General features: G+C 42.0%; 1 protein-coding gene and 1 long non-coding RNA gene across 12 annotated transcripts in view; both read left to right on the top strand.

Moving 5' to 3' along the window:
• The first annotated feature begins 237 nt into the window (after window positions 1-237).
• On the top strand, window positions 238-10,368 carry LOC125281820 (uncharacterized). The gene is made up of 3 exons (XR_007188959.2): window positions 238-468; window positions 2,485-2,641; window positions 9,003-10,368. It is a non-coding gene; the product is annotated as an uncharacterized LOC125281820 (long non-coding RNA).
• A 1,157-nt stretch (window positions 10,369-11,525) lies between these two features.
• LMO7 (LIM domain 7) overlaps window positions 11,526-22,878 on the top strand; it is a 195,581-nt gene continuing 184,228 nt past the window's right edge. For 3 of the 11 annotated variants that reach the window (XM_057307993.1, XM_057307987.1, XM_057307974.1), the window contains exons 1-2: window positions 11,526-11,645; window positions 12,406-12,476. In XM_057307993.1, coding sequence (XP_057163976.1) covers window positions 12,417-12,476 — 60 coding nt within the window. In that variant the 5' untranslated portion in view covers window positions 11,526-11,645; window positions 12,406-12,416. Of the gene's footprint in view, window positions 11,646-11,887; window positions 12,043-12,112; window positions 12,477-22,878 lie in introns of those variants that run through there. The other 8 variants (XM_057307981.1, XM_057307989.1, XM_057307976.1 and 5 more) reach the window with 6 other exon arrangements.

Raw genomic sequence — 22,878 nt, 5'->3', positions numbered from 1 at the left:
GAATTTTGGTCTTTCCTGTAATAATACTATACCGCAGCATACTGCTCGTTAGGAAAACATTTTTATCTGAATCTTTTACTCTTGAGGACCAAGAATGCTGTTTTTCTTTGTGATAGCTATGTTTACAGAATCTAAATCAGCCTGGATAATTATTTCAACATTTCACGTCATAACTGCTCATGCTTCATTTACAAGATATTTCAATTTTGATGAATTCCAAAATGGTGCTAGGTGACAAAATGAAGTCAGATAAGTTCAATATATGGTTGTGATATAAACCTATTTTAAGTTTTATTACAACTGCTGTAAAGAAAATTTGGATATTCAATATTTCTACTTTTTACAGTTGGACTTCCTGTGCTGAGAACAGACCTCTGAGTGCTGGAATTTGGAGGCAACTGATCAGTGCCCATGTCTGGGTAGATTGTGGACTGGCTGTAATCCACGGAGGGAGTGGCAGCAGAGAAGGTAATGATAGTTCTTTGACTACTTCTCTATTGCTGTTTTGAAAGCTCTAAGGCATAATGCCTCCACTTGGCTTTCTTCTGGAACACATGCAGATGGAAAAGAGGAAGTCAGAAGGAGGTTAGTTGGGAAGTAAATACTACAGCTGAGATAAAGTCAATCTTGCAGACTATCCCTAGGCATATTCAATCTGAACTTTTATTGCCAGTAGCCACAATATTGCAAATATTTATCTCCCTCCTAGCAATTTTATAATCCTTATTGATCTCTTGTACTGGTAGGATATGTCTGGGTGATGGAGGACATTAAGGTAGCATAAGGCATGTTGTAGTTTGTAAGGTGCTATCCCATGCAAGGTGATAAGGGCATGCAGAAATGTCAACCAAGCTACTCAAAGCCAGTTTTAGTTTAGATTTGTGAGCCCAGTGTTATTAAGATCCTTTTGGACTTAGTTTTGAAAAGTTCTTCTCGTTCTTTTTCTTTATCTTGTAATTGTCTGTAAATACTACCTTCATAATTGATGCTCCCACTGTAGCCATGCTTTTAAGAGTTTTAAGAATTATAAGCCCAGGACTCCTTTCAAAAGGACCAAACTAGAAGTGGATACTTACAGCGGGTGACATGTTGATTTATGACCACTATCCTAACCTGACATTAGATCTATTCAACAGATAGGGCAAAAAACATAGATAATACTAATGTCTGATTTTGAAAAATCTAGTCATGCATGAGAAGAGCTTATTTTCTCTTGTGGTATTGGCTGAATATGGCAGGATACCAATTAAAAATAGATCTAAAAATAACTTGCTTTTTTTTTTTTTCCCAAAGATTTTGCGTTTTTTTGTGTTTTTTTTAAGATTTTATTTATTTATTTGACAGAGAGAGACAGTGAGAGAGGGAACACAAGCAAGGGGAGTGTGAGAGGGAGAAGCAGCCTTCCCGAGGAGCAGGGAACCTGATGTGGGGCTCGAACCCAGGACCTTGGGATCATGACCTGAGCCGAAGGCAGACGCTTAATGGTTGAGCCACCCAGGTGCCCCAACTCTTACTCTTTTGACTTAGCATCCAATAAGCTCTTCTCTGGCCATGATGGTTTAATGAATAAAGCACCTCTTTGGCAAAGAATTTTTCTGGCATGAAATATTACCATAAAATTATTTTGTTGTACAAATTAAAACAAAAGGTTAATTTTGCATTGGCAATATATCTTGCAAAGAATTTTTCCTGTATAGAATAAATAGGGGCGCCTGAGTGGCGCAGTCGTTGGGCGTCTGCCTTCGGCTCGGGGCGTGATCCTGGCGTTCTGGGATCGAGCCCCGCTTCGGGCTTCTCCGCTGGGGGCCTGTTTCTTCCTCTCCCACTCCCCCTGACTGTGTTCCCTCTCTCGCTGGCTGTCTCTTTCTGTCAAATAAATAAATAAAATCTTAAAAAAAAAAAAAAAAAAAGAATAAATAACCCTTTACATTTTACAGAGCATGGTGTTAGGCCTTTTACCCCATATCCTTCGGCTTATCTAGACCATGCCCAGAGGCCTATCTCTGCAAAAATAAAAAATACTTCGCTTCCTGAAGTAACAAAGCCATGTTGCCCTAATCACTACCCTTAATTATTCAGAGATCCAGTGTAAGAAGATACGTGTGCATGCAATTTGTGGAGGAGTGTGTGTTTGTGTGTGTGTGTGTGTAGCCTTGATTCATAGCAAAGTGTAATTAACTTCTTAATAAACAGAAATGGAACAGATAGGTGTCTTCTCTGTCCGTCCTGAGAAAGCCCCAATGTCATGTTTTTGTTTTTGAATTCAGTTATATAGGATTGAAATGGTTTGGCCTGACTGGTCTATTTCTGTCCCCAGGGACCAAAGAAGTTTATAGTAAGGTCATGGATGGAGCATTCTTCCTACAAGAACTGCCGGGGGCTTTGGTGATTTACCTCACAGACCATCTGGTTTCATTCATGATCCTTGGGAGCATTCTCAAGTGAACCCCACATCAAGGAAATCCCTTATCTCCTTTCATACAGAAGCTTCTGGATGAGCTGGGTCCGAGGCAGCCCTCTTCTCTGATCATCTCCAATCCTCGAGGGAGCACCAGCCCTGTCTTGGTGTGATTCATGGCCATCCTGGAACTCTGAAGAACAGCCAAGGGCTTCTTTTCATAGCTCTTCACACTGCAAGGAAGTAAGAATGAGCTTTGTTAGAAATCTGTCATCTGGGGTGCCTGGGTGGCTCAGTCGGTTAGGTGGCTGCCCTCAGCTCAGGCACCTCAGGGCCGTGGTCTCAGGGTCCTGGGATCGAGCCCCTAGTCAGGCTCCCTGCTCAGAGGGGAGCCTGCATCTCCCTCTGCTGCTCCCCCTCAACTTGCATGCACTCTCTCTCTCAAATAAATAAAATCTTAAAAAAATCTGTCATCTTACAACTGAGGCCCGACTAGTACTAGTAGTAAACCCAGGAGTACAACGGGTCTCTTGTTTCTCAGGCCAATCCATTTTGTAGTTTTTGAATCCTTTTTTTTTTTTTTTTAAGATTTTATTTATTTATTTGACAGAGAGAGAGACAGCCAGCAAGAGAGAGAACACAAGCAGGGGAGTGGGAGAGGAAGAAGCAGGCTCCCAGTGGAGCAGGGACCCCGATGCGGGTCTCTATCCCAGGACCCTGGGATCATGACCTGAGCCCAAGGCAGATGCTTAATGACTGAGCCACCCAGGTGCCCCTGAATCCTTTCTCTTTTGAAGGTAATATATTATCAATACGTAGCCCATTCTCACATAATAAGGAGAATGAAAGGGTTATTAAAAGAATTGTTTCCTATAATTATATAAAATTAAGTTTCCTATAATGGATGAGCTTTTCCTCTGTGGGTCCATTTCAAAATGTAAACAACAACGGTTATTACAATTCTAAAGTATTAATAATACAGTAAACCTTGTGCTTATTTTTTTTCCTGCCTTTTTAGCAGAACAATTTGAACAGATAGTATGGTTGTTGCTCTTTTTTAGTAAACTTAATGAGAAGTCAGGTAGAACTTCTCTACCAAACCATAAAAACACAAAGAAAAAAATAAATATGCTTTAGAGAAATCTGCACTTGACTATTTTTGTCTGTGATTATAATTACTAAAGATACCCTTTCTAGGGAAAATACAGAGTTTATTTTACTCATTTCGCTAGGCTTCAGGAAGAGAAGTTTAGTAAACACACATTCTCTCCTTCTTTCCCAGAAGCCCCAATAGTTTATTTTAAAGCTAATTCTAGGGTAAGTCCTTTTGATCTCACTGCTATCACTTAGAGAATTATAGTGTGGTTTTGCAATTCTGGCTAGAATGCAGATGCAGGATCTTAATGGCAACAGCAACACACAAGTCCTAGATTTTATGTTAAATAATTTGAGGTCAATGATAGGAAACTGTTCTACATGTTAAAAAAAAAAAAAGCCCAACTCTAGACTCTTAAGATCTTTACAGTAGGAAGAAAATAACTAAATGTTCTTCTTATTATGGGGTTGGTCCCATGTTTTGAAAGTTAAAATCTCAGTTGATCTCTTAATGAGATGTCTGTGAACACAGGGGGAAGGTTGATAAGAACCAAGGGCTTCTCATCTATTCCTTCTCAGTTAACCATCCAGCAGGTTCAGAAGACAAATTGAGGACCCTTGCCTTCATCCACTCGGCAAAGCACTCATTACCATTCTAGGGCTGTACTAAAAACCTCCTCACGGTTTGTCTACATTCTGGGGGAGTGATAAAATATGGATTCACCTAGATTTTTCCCCTTCTATATCCCTCCCTCTTATCTTCATTTCTTAATCATTATCTGTAACATGTTAGCTTCTTTTTTCTCTCGGGCTTCCATTGAATTGAATCTACTTGCCTGAATGTCTTTATGTAAGTAGTGGCAATATCATAATCCTCTAATTACTAACGCTAATAGATATATTTTTGTGGGGGGTAAGGATGGGATAATTACGACTTTATCATTATGTGTGTATATAGATTTTTGCTTACATGTATTTTATTTTTTCCCAGCTTTATTGAGATACGATTGCCATACATTATGTAAGTTTAAAGTGTACAACATGATGATTTCATACACACAGTTATGAGATGATTACCGCAATAAGATTAGTTAAGACCTCCATCACCTCACATAATTGCCATTTTTTCCTTTTTATTGTGGTGATAATACTTAAGATTTACTCTCAGTATCTTTCAAGTGCATAATACAGTATTGTTAACTAGAGTCACGATACTGTACATTAAAACCCTAGAACTTATTCATCTTATACCCGGAAGCTTGCACCCTTTGACTAACATCTGCTAATTCTATGCTTTACCTCCCACCTCCCAGCCCTTGGCAACCACCATTCTATTCTCCAAGTTTGGCTTTTTTAGATTCCACATACAGGTAAGAATATACAGTATATTTGTCTTTCTCTGTCTGACTTATTTCACTTAGCATAAAACCCTCAAGGTCCATCCATGTTGTCCCAAAAGGCAGGATTTCCTTTTTTTCTTACGCTGAATATTGCATTTTGTATGTGCATGTGTGTGCGTGTACACGTGTATGTACACTTTCTTCACCTATCAATGGATACTTAGGTTGCTTCCATGTCTTGGTTACTGTGGATAATGCTGCAGTGAACATGGGGTTGCAGATATCTCTGAGACAGTGATTTTGTTTCCTATGGATATATACCCAGAAGTGGAATTGCTACATCATACGATAGTTTTATTTTTAATTTTCTGAGGAAACTCCATACTAATTTTCACAGTGGCTACAACAACTTACCTTCCCACCCCAGTGCACAAGTGCTCCCCTTTCCCCACATCCTTGCAAACACTTGTTACTTTTTGTCTTTTTGATACCAGCCATTCTGGCAGGTATGAGGTGATCTTATTGTGGTTTTGATTTACATTTCCCTATTGATTAACGAAGATATCTTTTCATGTACTTGTTGGCCATTTGTATGTCTTCTTTGGAAAAATGTCTTTTCAGTTCCTATGCTCATTTTCAAATCAGATTTTTTTTCATTTTTCTTCTCTTTTTTTTTTGCTATTGAGTTATATGGATTCATTATATATATATTAGATATTAACCCTGTATCAGATAGATGGTTGCAAATATTTTCTCCCACTAGGTAGTTTGCTTTCTCATTTTGTTGATTGTTTCTTTTGTAGTACAGAGCCTTTTAATTTGATGTAGTTCCACTTCTTTATTTTTGCTTTTGTTGCTTGTGCTTTCCGTGTCATATCCAAAAATTATTGCCAAGACTAATGTCAAGGAGTTTTCCCTTAGTAGTTTTACAGTTCAGACATTATAATTAATCCATTTCAGCTTAACTTTTGTAAATGATAAAAAATGGGGGTCCAATTTCATTCGTGTATGACTATCCAGTTTTTCTAACACCAGTTATTGAAGAGAATATCCTTTCCCAATGCATAGTCTCCACAGGGACTGCACTGAACCCATTAGATGGCTTTGGGTAATGTGGACATTTTAACAATACTAATTCTTCCAATCCATGAACATGAATATCTTTCCACTTACTTGTGTCTTTGATTTCTGTTATCAAAGTCTTGTAATTTTTAGTGCACAGATCTTTCACCTTCTTGGTTAAATTTAAGTACTTAATTTTTTTGAAGATATTGTAAATAATAGTATTGTTCTTTATTTCTTTTTCAGATAGTTGTTCGTGTACAGAAATACAACTAATTTTTGTATATTGATTTTGTATTCGGTGGCAGTTTTACTGAACTCAATTATTAGTTTTAAGCTTTTGGTGGAGTCTTTAGAATTTTCTCTATATAAGATCATATCACCTGAAAACCAACGATTTTCATAATATTTAATATATATATATATATATATATTTTTTTTTTAATGGTGAGTGATTATGTATTTTGACAGAGAGAGACAGCCAGTGAGAGAGGGAACACAAGCAGGGGGAGTGGGAGAGGAAGAAGCAGGCTCATAGCGGAGGAGCCTGATGTGGGGCTCAATCCCAGGATGCCAGGATGCCAGGATCACGCCCTGAGCCGAAGGCAGACGCTTAATGACTGCGCCACCCAGGCGCCCCTTAATATATATATTTTTATCTACCTTCTAGGAGTGAATCTTCCTGTTAATAAAGGTATTATATAAGCATGAGAAATATATATACAATTCAGATGCTGGCTGTCTTTGAACTCATAAGGGCTGGTACTTTTTGAACCATAACCAACCAGTATCAATTCAGTTCTTTTATTAGAAGAATTTCCACTGTGCCTGTCTCTTCTTGCAGACCTCCCCAGTCACTACATCCCTTTCCTCTTATAATCTTTGCCCAGACACCATTCAGTCCAGTTCTCCCTTGCCCCTTTCTCTATTAAACCCAGAATAGCCTTTTTCCTCTAATTCACCCTAACGCTTCTCTACCCTACCCACTTGTTGCAAGAAACTTGGGCTTGAGTTACACTTCTAGGGTGCCAAAGCATTAACTAACAAAGCCAGTCTCTTCCTGTAGAGCAGTGGGTCTCAACTTGGATGATTTGCCCCTCCCTCCCAACCAGGAGACATTTGGCAATACCTGGAGACATTTTTGGTTACTGAATTTTCAGGGGTGCTGCTAGTACCTAGTGGTTAGAGACTTGGGATATGCTGCTACACATCCCACAATGCACAAGACAATTCCCCTAAAAAAGAATTCTCTAGCCTAGGTTATTAACTGTACTTCTATTTAGAAACCCTGCTATAAAGAAATTCTCGTATTAGTTTCAGTAATCAACAGTATTTTCTACTCTGCTACTATTGATATTTTATTACTTCTGTACATTAAGAGTTAATATATTAAATATATGAAATATATTTATGCCCACATACACTCCCATCAATAAACAGTTGTTGAATACTAGATATGTCACACACTCCTAAATTGCTCATAGTTCAATGAGAAAAATAGACAATATAATACCTCATGAAAGGGGCTATGGTTACATAAAGAAGAGATATCTAACCCAGCCCAGGATAATCTGCAAAGATGTTTTGAAGGATACTGAAAAGCAAGAGACCTGAATTGAGCCTGGAAGAATAAGTAGGAGAAAGCCAGGCAAGGAGAGAGGAAAGCACATTTCTCACAAAGGGAGAAATATGGGTCAAAACATGTGGTGAGAGGTGTAGGCAGGAGCAAATCTGAAGGATACTTCTTAATGTTCTGGAAACCATCAAATGACACATAAAGGCAACTGATGGGTGCCTGGATGGCACAGTTGGTTGAGTGTCTGACTCTTGGTTTCAGCTCAGGTCGGGATCTTAGGGACCTGAGATTAAGCCCCATGTTGGGCTCTGCACTCAGGGTGGAGTCTGCTTAAGACTCCTCCTCCCTCTGCCCCTCCCCATCCCCAATCAATCAATCAATCAATCTTTAAATAAAAAGGCAACTGGGAGTCACTGAAGGGATAATGGGAGGTGGGATGTTTTGTAGCATGACAAGATTTACAGTTTATAAAGGTCATATGATTTCTGAAATTTAGCTGAGAACTAATGAGGGCCTGACCTAAGATAGTAGAAATGGGGATGGAGAAGAGGAGCCAGTTGGAGAGATAACTACAGAAATAGATGGACAGGATTGGGAATGGGGTAGACATGGGGGTGAAAGACAAGACCAAATTTTAAGCATGGTACCATTTGCCAAGTCAGGGAAGAAGGCAGGTGGAGGTTGAACTTTGTGATAAGAGAGCTAAAAAAGATATTTGGACATAGCTTTGTGTCATCCATATTTTCCCATTTATAAAAGTAATACATGTCATTTGCAAAAAAACTTGTAAAAGAAAAGCATAATATCTCCATTTGGAAATAGCTGGCATTAAAATTTGGGTGATTTTTTCTAATTTGTTCTATGTGGCAAAATATGCATTTTAAAAATGCAATCACAAGTTAGGGTGCTTTACACATTGTTTTTTTATCCACTTCACTATATATTTTTAAACATCTCCCTGGGTCACTGAATTGCCTTTTACATTTTTAATGACTGAGTGATAACACACTCTATGGAAAAAATGTAATTTACTCCACTGTCCCTGTTGTTGTTAGTTTAGATTGCTTTGGGATTTTTTCTTTTTTCTTTTTTTTTTTTTTAAAGATTGTATTTATTAGGGTGCCTGAGTGGCTCAGTCGGTTAAACGTCTGCCTTTGGCTCAGGTCATGATCCCAGAGTCCTGGGATTGAGCCCCCCATCGGGCTCCCTGCTCAGCTCTCTCCCTCTGCCTGCCCCCCCTGCTTGGGCTGTCTGTCTCTCTGTTGCTCTGTCAAATAAATAAATAAATACAGTCTTTAAAAAAAATTGTATTTATTTATTTGAGAGAAAGAGCACGCACGCGCAGGGGAGAGTAAGAGAGAGAAAGAACAAAGGGAAAGGGAGAAACAGGCTCCCTACTGAGTGGGGAGCCCAACTCAGGGCTTGATCCCAGGACCCCAGGATCATGACCTGAGCCAAAGGCAGATGCTTAACTGAGCCACCTAGGAGTGCCAGGATTTTCATTTTTAACAAATGCTTCATGTCACCACAGGTTTAGTCATCCAGAAGCTGAAAGAAACGGAGTTTGAAGAGCAAGATATTTACTAGGGATTGACCGCTGTGCAACGAAAAGGGAAGAAGCAGGAAAGAGCAAGGGAGAAGTTGAACTGTGACCCAGGCCTCATGTTAATGGAAAGGGCCCATCAGAGGTACTCTGTTTTGGGTGGAAATGACTGGACTTTTCTAGTGTACACTCAGGTCACCCAGCTGAGAGCAGCTCTGGGAGGACTAGGAGCTCTGAGGAGGCTGCAGTCTGCAGCTGAGGCAGACTTCAAAAGGGCTGGCAGCTGGAGGCTGTCTGCTGACGACACTCCTCCAAAGGAAGGTTTGGCTAGTGTATCTGTGTCCACCACAGCTGCTCATTTTGTGCACAGATCTGTCTTCATATTTTTAGGATAAATGCCCAGAGTGAAATTGCTGCAACAGAGTATGAGTAGTTAAATTTTTAAAAAATATTTGTCAAATTACCAAGAAAGATTGTACCACTTTCTCCCACCAACAGTTCATCTACTAATGTATAAACACGTGACAATTGTACTGTTTTTAAATATTGGAAGGTACCTCAAATTCTTTGGGAAATGAATACTATTCTTGATGACTTACTGTTGTGAAGTTAATCTTTAACTCCTGTGGTAGATTACCTTTCTCTATGAAGCTGTATAAACCTTTCCAGGAGGAGAAAACACTCTAATGACTGATAGTAGAAGGCAAAGATTTGGATTGGGGACTTCTGAATTGCAAATTGCATCATTAAAGAGACAGAAATGGCTGGTGCCTGAGAGGACATGAAACAGAGTTCACAATACCCTACAGCTCTTTCCATGTGAGTATTTGAGCAAATAAATGAAATTCCCATTTGTAAGGAAAAATTCATATTTGACACACTGCTGTTAGAGACGAATGGGAAATAACCATCATTTATTAAGTGCCTACTCTCTGCCAAGCAATGCCCTAGGCTTTTACATATACCATCCTACTTAATTCTCACGACTTCCCTTTGAAGTGGTTATTATCAGCATATTTTTTCAGATGAGGAAATTGAAGGTCAGTGTGTCTGGTAACTTGGTAACCTTAGTCATTCAGATTCCCGTCTATGTGCTTGTTACCATCCTGGGCTGTTACCCCCAAAGCTTTAAGTCAAGTTACATAGCAGCGGCTTTAAACAGTATAGTATATGTACATAGTAACTGTAGTAACAATAACTCTCATGAAGCTTGGGGAATGTCTGTCCTTCTGGACTGGAAGTACATGGGAGTCAGTGTTTAACAACACAATGCTATTCTAAAAAAAGCAGGAATTTAAGAAACAAAACAGACAAGTACAGAGAAAAAAATGAAAGAGACAAATCAAGAAACAGACTCTTAGCTATAGAGAACTGATGGTTCTGAGAGGGGTGGGGGGAGGGGAATGGGTGAAATAGGTGATAGGGATTAAGGAGTGCACTTGTCCTGATGAGCACAGGGTGATGTATGGAACTGTTGAATTCACTACATTGTACACCTGAAACTACTATAACACTGTATGTTAACTCTACTGAAATTAAAATAAAAACTTAAAATTAAAAAAATGTTTTAGTAATAAAAAATAAACAAAATAAAAAAGCCGTGTGTGGGGAGGGGGGTCGAAGGAGGCGGCTATTCTAGGCTAAAAAAAGATCTAACCAAATGCAATTGTGTGGTCATTGTTTGGATTTTGGTCTGAGTGAGACAGCTGTAAAAGACATTTTGGGATCAGTGGAGGAATTTGAGTCTGGATGGGGTATAAATTGATACTAGCTAATTACTGTTAACTTTAGTTAGGTGTGAAAATGGAAATAGGATTTTGTAGAAAAGTGTCCTTTAAAAACCGAGATGTATATTGTAATATTTAGGGGTGAAATATAATATCTATCTTTAATCAGGAAATGAAGATGATGAAGTAAATAAGGCAAAATGCAAACGATTGTTAAATATAGATGCTAGGTTTTAGCTGTTCATTAAACTAGTCTCCTGCTCTGTGCTTGTTTACTCCGTACGATGAAAAACGACGTCAATCAACCGGAAAAAAGAAAGTAAGGGTTTGTTTCCTCTACGGGAGTGAGAACCGATCTTTACCTTCCTCCAAAGGTGACGCCATCAACATGTGGCCTGAATAGGGCTTCGGGAGCATCACGCGAGGTCCCAGGGAGATTAGACCAACGAACACGTTCCTTTCCGAAAATTTGATTTTTGTGTGACAAGAACTCACATAAGCCAAACCAGGAGCCTCCGACCCTCCAGCCCTGCGCACCTACCCAGGACAGCAGGGGACACCGAATAACCGGTCACCTTACTGTCCGACGCTTAGGGTGAGGGCGAGAGAAATGCAAGGTTCCCCTCCGCTCCCGCCCTTCGCGGAGAGACGGGGCTGGAGTGGCACGTACCTTCCATCTCCCCCACGTGGGAGCGGGGCGGAGCGGGGCCGGCCTAGAGTGAGGGAAATGGGCGGCACACCCTCAGGCCACTTCCCCCACCTGCCGCGGGGAGGGCTCGGGGCGGCTGCCGGGGGCGGAGAACTTGGGGTGGGGAAGGACGCGCACCTGGCGGCGGGGCCGCGCGCAACGGGACGGCGGGACAGCTGGCTCAGCCGAAGCGAGCGCGCCGGGCTCAGGCCGCAGGTGAGGGCGGTGGGCCGGGCGGCTGCGCGTCACGGCGGGCCGCGCTCCTCTAAGAGGGAAGTTTCTTGGCCCGGAAAGGTGCAATTGTGTGCAGCTATTCCTGGTATTTCAGGCGGGTCTGGCGGCCTCAAGCCGAGGGGGCGCCTCTTACCCGGGTTCCCGGGAGAGGGAAGGCGGCCAGGCGGGCAGAGACGGGAAGGATGCGGGCGCGGGGGCGCAGTCCCTCCGGGCGGAGCCGCGGTCTGGGCGGGGCGCGCGGGAGCGTGGCCTTGGCCACGGTCTCCTGGCGGTCGGTGGCATCTCCTGGCCTAGACAGTCTGACCACAAAGGCGGCTGCGGCCGGGAGCCCCCGGGAGCCGCAGGGGGGCGGACGGAAGCGGCGACTCTGCGGCTCGGGGTGGGCGGCGGCGGGGTGGGCTGGGGCGGGGACATTCCGGGGAGGGCGGCGGCTTCTTCGCTGCGACTTTTGAAGTCCAAACAGTTGCCGGGCTGGTGCGGCGCACCGTCTCTAATCCCCGGTCCACCTCCCGCGCCCTGCCCGCTGCCCGGGGCCTCGGGGTCGTTTACAGGAGTTGAGAGGAACCACGTCTTAAAGTTCTTGCGGGCTCGAAACTTTTCCAAACTGCAGAGCGCGACAAAGGGAAAGAGAGCCCGGGCGCCTCGCAGCTTGAGCACAGGTCGGGCGGCAGGGCCCGACGCGCGGGGGACCTGCCGCCCCTCCGCGCGCTCACCGCGTCTTTCTCTCTCCTTCTTACCCTAGTCGTGGAAGGGATGGAGGAGCCCGGGGTCGACTGCACCGTGGCTTTCGCCGAGGCCCAGAGATGGGTGGAGGTGAGTGCCTTTACTCTTTTCCGCACGAGTTTGCGGCCTCGAGGCCGCTCCCGCCGCTTCTGCGCTTCAGCCTCTTCCCGGGATTGGCGCCGGCGCATGGCAGCCGGTTGGTTTGCAGTTTGGGGGACTTTGCAAGTCCTACTTCTCCTACCTTTTAAGGTCCAGCTAAGCCTAGTGCTTCCCTCCCTACGACGGGTTCCCTGGCTTCCCAGAGCTCCTCTGCCAGGGCAGAGTCCTGCGCTCGCCCACTTGGGTTTGGGGACCACACATCCTTGTGCGCCAGACCACGTCAGCACCGGGTCAGAAGCGGCCCAGGGCCCTCGGGAGCGGTTCTTTGGGGGTGGTTACAGTGGGAATGCCCGACCCTTAGCTGCACAGGCAGTGTACTAAGTGTGCGTTGTGTGGGAGGGCAGGTGGAGGATGTTAGACACTTGAGGCGCACCTGGAGAGATGTTTTCTCCCTCGCAGCATCTGGAGCCCCGGGGGTGGGAGTCAGGGTTTTTACTTATTCAGAGTCGGCCTTGATGGGACTAAGATCTCCTGGGGTCACTCACTGAAGGGTTGTTACTTTCCCACCTGTGCCTTAGAGACGAGATCGTCCAGTTCCACCGAAATGGAGATGGTCTCTAGGAGGTTCCTTCCTCAACGCCTTAAGGTTACATTTAGCTGTAAAAAGTTAACACCAGGACTTCTACCCGTTATTCTACTGGATGAAAAAGATGACTTTTTAAATGATGCCAGGGAAGTCTTCAGAGCAGATGTGAATCAGGAACAAGGGCTTGTTGGAAAATTGTTGCCTCCACCAGCTTCGCAGTTACTGAGGACTTATTGATGCCACGTGCTGGCTTGTTCAGCCTACTTAAAAATGCAAATTAGGCTTAATGATTATTCCAGCAGAAAAACATATTTAAGAATCCCAGAGCACACAGTGTTTAAACATAATTCATTTGTCCATAAAGAAACAAATGTATATAGTGGGGAAAAGGAGAATAAACTTTCAGTGTTACATTTCTAACAGTAAATAAAGGAATGTGAAATGTGAGTAGCATTACCCACTAGACAGTGGGGAGGGGGGTCAGGAAATTCGCTCTTGGTGTTCTTTTTGGCCTGAACTTTGAACTAGTCTGAAGGTGATTTAGAAAGGTGTGGGGGAAGGGGGAAATATGTGAAGGGAAGGCATGGGGTCGTTGAAAGAAGAATAAACACTGTATTTTGAATTGAAATGAGTGGAAAAATTCCAGCAATGCAGTTAAGAGAAATGACTTCCCTCATTCATGAACTTTGAAAAGCCAAGGCGTCCAAAGGTAATTTTCCATTTGTAGTATTTGTTCTACATAATTTTAGAAAAGAAATTAAACTTGTCTTTTGGTTTTTGAGTGTTGGGGATAGAGGGAGAGAGAAAGAAAGAAATGTGAGGACATTTTTGGGCACACATGGCTCCTATGTGGAGTTTGTATCCGCATGCTGTTTATTTGCTTTAGGAAATCTATAAATATGGATGATTTCAAACTTTTTTTTTTAGTATACCGATTTTTGAAATCTAAAAATTCTTGTTTGTTGTAGCTTGCTTGTGATTGTGTAGGCTTTCTGTGAAAAATTTGCATCTAATAAACTCGAGGCAAGTGTGTTGCAATAAAAGATATCACAGTGCATCGTACACGTGCACATCTTCCCACTCGCAACCATCCCATCTAAACGCATTTTATTCATCTTTGGCAGAAAGAGAAGTTTTCTTTTGTTTTTTTTTTTAAAGATTTTTATTTATTTATTTGACAGAGAGAGATGGCCAGCGAGAGAGGGAACACAAGCAGGGGGAGTGGGAGAGGAAGAAGCAGGCTCATAGCAGAGGAGCCTGATGTGGGGCTCGATCCCATAACGCCAGGATCACGCCCTGAGCCGAAGGCTGACGCTTAACCGCTGTGCCACCCAGGCGCCCCAGAAAGACAAGTTTTCTAAAGGCTTTGCCATATCGTTATAATATAGTTAATGAGATTAAAATTCAAGTCATTTTTTTTTTCTGGTGCCACTGGGAGCAAGGCAGTATGTTCATTGAAGATATGTGAATAATTTACGTATTTATGTACACTTTTGTTATGCTCTGGACATCCAAAGTGACAGCAATGTGCTTACTGTTAGGTTTGTTTTATTACTCCAGTTAGTGTCCAGATTTATTTGTTTCCTTAGCTTTGCCTTTACAACTAAAGCACATATTTTAAAATATCGTTCTTGCCAAAAGAAGCAGAACGGATGACTCCCTTGTTGCAACAATTGCTTCTTAACTCTGAGAACCCCTAATTTAAAGATAAAATATTGATTCCAAAGTGTATTTTATAACATGTTTTGGAAAGTGGGGAAGATTATGGTGTAAGTCTTTCTTCTGCTTGCTGATATTCTCGCTCCATTTTCCCTATCATACTTTTCTCTACATGTATTGAGGCATAAGAGGGTCATTCATTATATATAAGCATATATATATATATTATGTAATAAACTTTGCTGTTTTTATTCTCAGCTGCAACTTTGACTATCCCAAGGTCAAGAGACTCCAAAACCTTGTAAAATTTTGAATGATGGCCAGTGTCCATGTTAGTATGTTCTTGTTATTTCCATTCTCTGTGATTTTAAATAGCTAATGTATTATTCCCACAACCAAAGTTAAAGTTTTATTTATTTTATTTTGGGAGGAGGAGGAGAAAGGGCAAGGCAAGGGCTAGTGGTGGTGGTTCCACCAATTAAAATTTTATGACTATTTTAAATTGTGCTTAAATGGTTAGGAGTGTATGTATTATACTTCAGGTTAGTTTAGTATTTCAATTTAAAGCAAATGTGGAATGTGACCCTTTAATGTAATTCAACAGAATGATATTGGATTATTGTCTGGTTGGAAATGCTGTTTGGAATATTAATGTAGCAGAGCTGATTTATGATTAAACACTCTTTTAAAACCAAATAATGTAATAGTTTAAAGGGAGAGGCGGAGAGGAAGCCTGATTCCAGCAAGGTCATGGAGTGGGTGATGAAGTAGAAATTGTCGGCTGGACCCTCTAATTTTAGACTTTTTCTGCAGCACCTTTTAATTTTCTACACCCAACAGTTGCCTCTGTCTCTCTGTTTTAGGGCACTAAAAAGGCTTTGTAGTGAACAGACAAAATACCAATGAGATGGAAAACTGGATCTATCATTCATTGCATTGGTTGGTCACCAGTTTCCAAACTGTGGGTTAATGTTGCTGTCTGGACTGAAGTTTAAATACAGTCGTAAATACAGTATGGTTGGAGCGGAACAGGCTAACTTCATTCCCCACCCCCTTGCTCACCTGTGCTTCCTGTTATCTCTGAGTTTGATTCTTTCCGTATCACTGTCATCCTGTAGCAGGACCTAACGATGCCAAGTTGAGCTCATTGCCAAACCTGGCACTGGAATATGACTGCTTACTCAGTTACTTCCAATTAGTCTGTTTCTCCACCCACCCCCAAATCTTTCTACATGGTTTCCCTCTTTCTCTGTAAACGGCACCCTTTCTGCTTGTGGTTTCCAGCCTGTGGTCTGGTTTGACAGGGTTTGCCTGGGAAACATGAGTCCTCCATGTGGACTAAATGAAGGTTTCATGGACTTATATTGTTGCCTTTTAAATGTATGTAGAATGATGTAAACGTTTATTTGAAAATGTTTCTGAATTCATAAAAGCATTTTGGTAATTACGTATAATTTCAATGAACAGATATTAAACCTGGAACTACTATGATGGTAAACATTTATTTAAAAATTTAAATGTTAAGAAGCAACTCTTGCATTAGCTGTTGTAGCCAAAATAATTTTTTTTCAAAATAAAAACCCAATTTTGTTAGTTCCTTTTCTGGGATTCATGAAAAGATTTTAAAGTCCACAGTCTTTATATACATTGTACTGTGAAGCACATCATAGCATTTACAGCTTTTTATACTCTCATCTCTGCCTGTGTATCTATTTTTATTTTTTTATCTCTTCTCTGTAACTATTTGCCTAGCTGCCAGATAGCATAGAGATTAAGAGCACTGTTTTGTACCTTACATACCCAGTACTTCTTTTTTTTTTTTTTTTAAAGATTTTATTTATTTATTTGACAGAGGTAGAGACAGCCAGTGAGAGAGGGAACACAAGCAGGGGGAATGGGAGAGGAAGAAGCAGGCTCATAGCGGAGGAGCCTGACATGGGGCTCGATCCCAGAACGCCGGGATCACGCCCTGAGCCGAAGGCAGACGCTTAGCGACTGAGCCACCCAGGCGCCCCACATACCCAGTACTTCTTTGTCTTAAAATTGGAAGTTTGTACCTTTTGTCTACTTCATCCAATTCATGATGACTATAGTTAACGCTGCTGTATGGTAAATTTGAAAATTGCTAAGAGAGTAGATCCTAATATTTCTCACTGCAAGGAAAAGAAATGTTTTTGTAACTATACAAAGAGCTGGATGTTAACTTTTTGTGGCAAGCATTTTGCAGTGAATGTATGCCAAGTCCTTATGTGGTACACTTTAAACTATTCTACTGAACTGTGTGTCAGTCACATCTCAATGAAATGGGGGGGGGGGAAGCCCTCACAGGTTTGGGAACAAACCATAGCTCAAGTCCTGGCTCTTCTACTTAAACGCCATAAGGCTCTGTTTTCTTGCTTGAGCCTCACATGCTGGTCGAGCCTGTTCAGTGACCCGAGGACAGTAAAGCAGTTGCTGCTTCCTAATCCGTGCTTGTGTTTTCCCACCACCTTGGAAGCCCTTTCTCACCTCCAGGCTACTGTGCATGGAATTCAGGTTATTCCTTGTTTAGAAAAGAAGGAGGTGAAAGGAGCCAGTTAGTTTCCTCCCTGTTTACCTGCTACCCATTACTTCTCTTCAATCCTCCATGCTTGGACTAAAATCAACCTTTCTGTGGGGGCTTTTCTGAACCAGCACACCTCTGCTCCACCCATTCCTTCCTGTCCTCTCTTGCTCGTCTAGAACTCTCTTTTGGCACTCTGCGGTATAATTCTATCCATTCTTCCATATTAGACTATGAGCTAACTGAGGGCAGGAAAGTACATTTATGTCAGGGGTTTGGCATGGTTCCTGGTAAATGCTTATTGAATAAGAGTATAATCTGAAGGCTACAGCTTGAATAAAATTTAAAAGTAGGGTTTTCAGGACCAGAACTTCTTTCTTCTCCCAGTGGAAACTTGCTTCAGCGTCTAAAGCGGAGTTCATTGGTTGGGGGTGGTTTGGTCTGGACCAGCTACAAGATGAGCCTTCGTCTGGGTGCCCACAGGGACTTGCCTATTTACCTGGTGTTTTCTCTTTGGCTCCAGCCCTGCTCTGGAGTCACGTCACTCTCTTCCTGCCTTCTGATGAGTGCTTGCCCTCATGGGGACTGGCATTCAGTCGTTTTGCTATCCAGAAAATGCCTATTATGTGCTTACTCCGTACCAGCCAATTGCCAGGTTTATCGATTCAAATGCCATGTTCTTAGTGTCTTGGCGGGACCTCCAGACAGAGGCAAGCGCTGCACAAAGCAGACACACACACCCAGCAGTGCTGTCAGGTAACTGCCCTGGCGGAGTCTGCACCGTGTGGAGAGAGGGCAGTCAGGAGGCAGCCCGAGTCGGCTGGGGGCGTCGAGCTCGCTCGCGGAGAGGCAGCATTTACGTCAGGCTGCAGGGGGGTAACACGTTTGCCCACTTTGCGGCTTTACAACTTGCTGTAAGAACTTGACGTTGTGTACAGTGCAGCTCTTAGGAGTTGCTGAGCATAGATTATTTTTACTCAGGTAATGTTTACATGCGGGGAAATGCACAGGTTTCAAATGTGCGGTTGTAAGAATTCTGTCAAATGTTTATACCCATGTGACCAGCAATTTAATCAACAGGTAGAACATTTTTATCACTCAGCAAAGTTCCCTTCCAGAAGGACACATCAGACTCTACCTCTTGTAGGCAGCCACCCTTTTGATTTCCAGCATCTTCGATTTCTTAGTGTGGTTTTGAACAGCCAAGAAATATCTTGATCGTCAGTTCATTTCTGTTTTCTTTATGTAGCATTTTACTATTACTTGAACACAGTGTCTTTATTTGGGAAATAGGACAGGAAGGCTGGCAAGAGATAATTGTGCCTGCAAAGTCCTCTTGAGAAGGAACTGATTCACACAGATAGGAACCAGGGCGGGAATGCCATTAGAATAGCATGACTCCAGGAGGTGTAAGCACACATGTCAAGGTATTTCCTGGGCAGCGGGGAGGATTCCAGTACAGTGTTGCTCTGGATCTTTCCAATATACTTCTGCACTGAAAGCAAGAAATGGGCCTCTTCTTAAAATGGGGGAAAATACAAAGAACAGGTACTTTTAATAAAGTGGAGTGTCCTTGAACCAGTTAGAAGAGTAGACTGGGTCAAAGAGTTTGAATGATTTTTTTTGGTTCTTGACCTATCACCAAGTTACCCTCTGAAAGCTTTGTGCTGGTTTGCAACCAGTAGCAGAGGTTAAGGGCCCCAGTTTCTCTATCTTCTGGCCAGAATTGGAAATGGTCATTTGTGTGTTTTCTCTAAATTAATAGATGAAAGATGCGTGTTGTTCTCCCTCTTCTCAGATCCCTAGTGATGTTAAACATTTATCTAACAGATGACTCATTGGGCTTCCTCCCAGTGAGAAAGGATGAAGGGGAAACAAGGAGGTTCTGTCTCCTCTCTGTGAGGTCATAGAAGGCTCAGAGGGCCCATGGCCTGGTCAAGCACATCCCCAAGGTCATGGGCATGGTAGGACCATTAAGGAAGTGTCTCCTGAGTTGCCTTGTTTTTCTTTTGGGTTGTTTGGAGATAGACCCTCTGACTTCTCAACAAAATTATGAGATGAGGAATGGAACAATTTTGAGGATGTTTCTTTAGCCATTTTTGAAGCACAGAAGTCCTTAAAGCTTCTCTTAGCTTTAGGAATAGCATCCTGAGTGTGTGGCAGGGAGTATGTTGCTTCATTCAATTTGTTTCTCGTCCTTCTCCGCAGTGCTTCAGTGTGCTTGCTGTCTGATGCCAAGAGTGCTTTGGCTAGGAAGGGACTCCTGTTAAGACTGTCTCCTTTTACCTCCTCCTTCCTTTTTAAACTGCTTGTCAACATAACGGCATTTGAGTTAAAGAGAAGTACTAGTTTTGAGAATGTTAGTTAAGAAAAACAAAGCACCAGGGTCGCCTGGGTGGCTCAGTGGGTTAAGTGTCTGCCTTCTGCTCAGGTCATGATCTCAGGGTCTTGGGATCGAGTCCTGCATCAGGCTTCCTGCTCAGCGGGGAGTTTGCTTCTCCCTCTGCCTCTGCATCTCCCCTCTGCTCCTTCGCTCTCTCTTTTAGATAAATAAAAATCTTAAAAAAAGGAAAAAGCACCATTAATAAATTTGTCCAACCCTTTTAGTTTAGAGAAAATAGCTGTTGTAGGAAAATCATTTCATCCGTTACCATATGCAGACTGAGTTGTTTTGTTGTTCTGTATCCTATAGTTCCTGGCAGAAAGTTCTCAAGTGCTTGTTGAAGGAATGAATGTTTTGTATCCTGTCAAGAGATTGGCTTCTTTAATTAATGCTTGCACATCTCCTTAAGCCTGTTAGCTGTCAAAAGTGTACTAGAGCCTGAGGAAATGATAAAATATGAGTACCCGTGCTTACTCTTCAGTTTCAGAAGATAATTATTGGGTGTGTTTTTTAAAAAAAACACTTTTGATGTACTCAAAGCTCTTAATAAGGACAAGAGTTGTCATCTGTGCACAACTTTGGGAACAGAGGTTTAATGTGCTCAATCTGCCACTTTGCTCTAAGTAGACAGGCCTTAGCACATTCTGCAGGTGGCTCACAACACAGTCCCATAAACAGCCTTTCCAAAAATTGCAAAATCCTCCCCGATTCAAAATTTTATGTGGGTTCAAAGGGCCACACTAGTAATAACTGATCAGGCACAGTGAGACTTTGGCATCAAGTATTTTTTTTTTAATTTTTAAAATTTTTATTATTTATTTTTTATTATGTTCAGTTAGCCACTGTATAGTACATCATTGGTTTTTCATGTAATGTTCAATGATTCATTAGTTGTGTATAACACCCAGTGCTCATCACCACACATGCCCTCCTCAATACCCATCACCCAGTTACCCCCTCCCCTCTGAAACCCTCAGTTTGTTTCCTGGAGTCCATAGTCTCTCATGGCTCTTCTCCCTCTCTGATTTCTCCCCCTTCAGTTTTCCCTCCCTACCCCTATGGTCCTCTGCGCTATTCCTTATCTTCCATGTATGAGTGAAACCATATGATAATTGTCTTTCTCTGCTGGCATCAAGTATTTGAAGGTGTAGTTATAAACAAAGTTCTGTGCTATGCCAGAAAGGCTGACATGGAGAGTGAGTTACCTGCTATGAAGATTCTACAAGAAGAGGTGAGTAACTGACAATTAAAGCAGCTAATACTTTTTTCTACAAGTGCAAGATACGTGGCAAGTGCATTATCCCTGCATACCCTTATAATGAAGGACTGTTACCCAAGGGTGTTTTCTCTGAGGAAAAAGAGGGGTGAGAGGTCAAGTAATTTGCTCACGGAAACACTAAAACTAGTAAGTGGTGGTTGGGCTTTGAACCCAGGTAATTTGACTCCACAGCCTGCCCTCTTAATCACTACACTCTACTGTCTCCGCGTGACACTGGTCAGTAAATCGCGGTAAAGGATTTGTAAATCAGAAGAGAATGGGCTCTCAGTCCTCATTCCATCTGAAGCGGTAAGATTAGCTGTTTTCTGTTTATGACAAGTTCTGCACACTAGAATAGCTTCTGTCTTGTGATGTTAGTGCCTGGAAAGCACAGGATCGAAAATATTCTATAAACTATAGACTTGCTGATAGACATTCTTGATCAATTACAGACTTGAATGTTCTGGTATATCTAAGTGAATGTATTAATGCTCAGTAAACCATGTAAAGTGTTGTAAAAGGAAAGCATTTTTTATATGATGACATTGAGGTATACTTTGAGCTAGAAGAGGAGATAAATTATATCTAACTAGTTTCTTCTGTAAGACTCTTTACAAAAGTATCAATTTCTTACTGACCTTCATTTCAGTAGTCCATGGCATACCCATGACATACCAGAAATTGTACAGACCGTCATTGTACGGTGCTTCAAAGTACATGTCCTGTTTTCAACGAGGATACATTCTAGTTAGTGTTTCATATGTGTAAGTACTGCTGAAGGGAAGACCACATCAAAGATTTCCTTTTCTCAACTAGGTTGAAATTTGATCTAGATGTCCGAGCTGGGAAGGAAGTATCTTCCTTTGTTATACCATTATCTCATAGTATTCAAGGAAGGGCACTCATTGCCAACCTTATTATAAACTTGGATTCTGGAATTCTTTCTCATTAAGTTTAAAGTCATTCATCCTACCCGAGGAAGGAGAAAATAAATGTTTTGCCTTTACTTCTTGAGTGGCATGTAATCAGTTTGGAACTTACCATGTTATCCAAAGAAAATATTGTCAGTCTATCAAAAGCATCAGACACAGTCACACCTTCCTTCTTGAAACGTCTTCTTCAACCATCCTTTGGATTTTTCTCCCATTTTACTTGATGTTTCTGATTTTCCTTTGCTGAATCCTCCTAATTATTTGATTGCTAAGTATTAGAGTATCCCTGGGTTCATCTTCCCATGTCTTCCCTTATTTGTCTATAATCTCTCCCTAGTAGATATTAGCAAATCCACAGCTTATAGGCCTTCTATATGCTGATGACTTCCTTGTTTATATTCCTGGCCCTGACGATGTTTCTAGCCTCCCTTTCCCTCCCCTCCCCCACACCTTCTGTGTGTGTGTGTGTGTGTGTGTGTGTGTGTGTGTGTGTGTAGATACACGTAGATACATACATACACTCAGGATTTCCAATTGTAAGTCAAACAGGCACATCCCACTTTGTTAAAAACAAAACTCTGAGTTCCTCCCCCTCCCTATCACCTCCCTACTCCTCCCCGCAGTGTTTCCCATCTTTGTAAATGGTACCACTGTTAGCCCACTTGCTCAGGTCCCCACCTTCGAAGTCATTATTGACTCTTATTTTTATCACACTCCACATCTAGTCTGTCAAGAAATTCAGTTGGCTGTATCTTCACATATATCCAGAATCTGACCACTTATTGCCATCTCCACCATCCTCCCTGCTTCCAGTATAACAACAGCCGGATTCCTCTTTAAAAATGTAAACCAGGAAGAAGACATATGAATGGCCAACAGACTCATGAACAGATGCTCAGCATCAGTAGTTATCAGGGAGATGCAAATCAAACCACAATGAGGTATCACCTTATACCTATCAGAATGGCTAGAATCAAAAAGACAAGAAATAAAAGTGTTGCTGGGAATGTGGAGAAAATGGAAGCCTCTTGCA

The sequence above is a fragment of the Ursus arctos genome, unplaced genomic scaffold (assembly GCF_023065955.2).
Source record: "Ursus arctos isolate Adak ecotype North America unplaced genomic scaffold, UrsArc2.0 scaffold_10, whole genome shotgun sequence".
Lineage (NCBI taxonomy): Eukaryota > Metazoa > Chordata > Mammalia > Carnivora > Ursidae > Ursus > Ursus arctos.
Note: the sequence above shows the minus strand (reverse complement) of the source record. Positions and strands in the feature narration are given on the sequence as shown.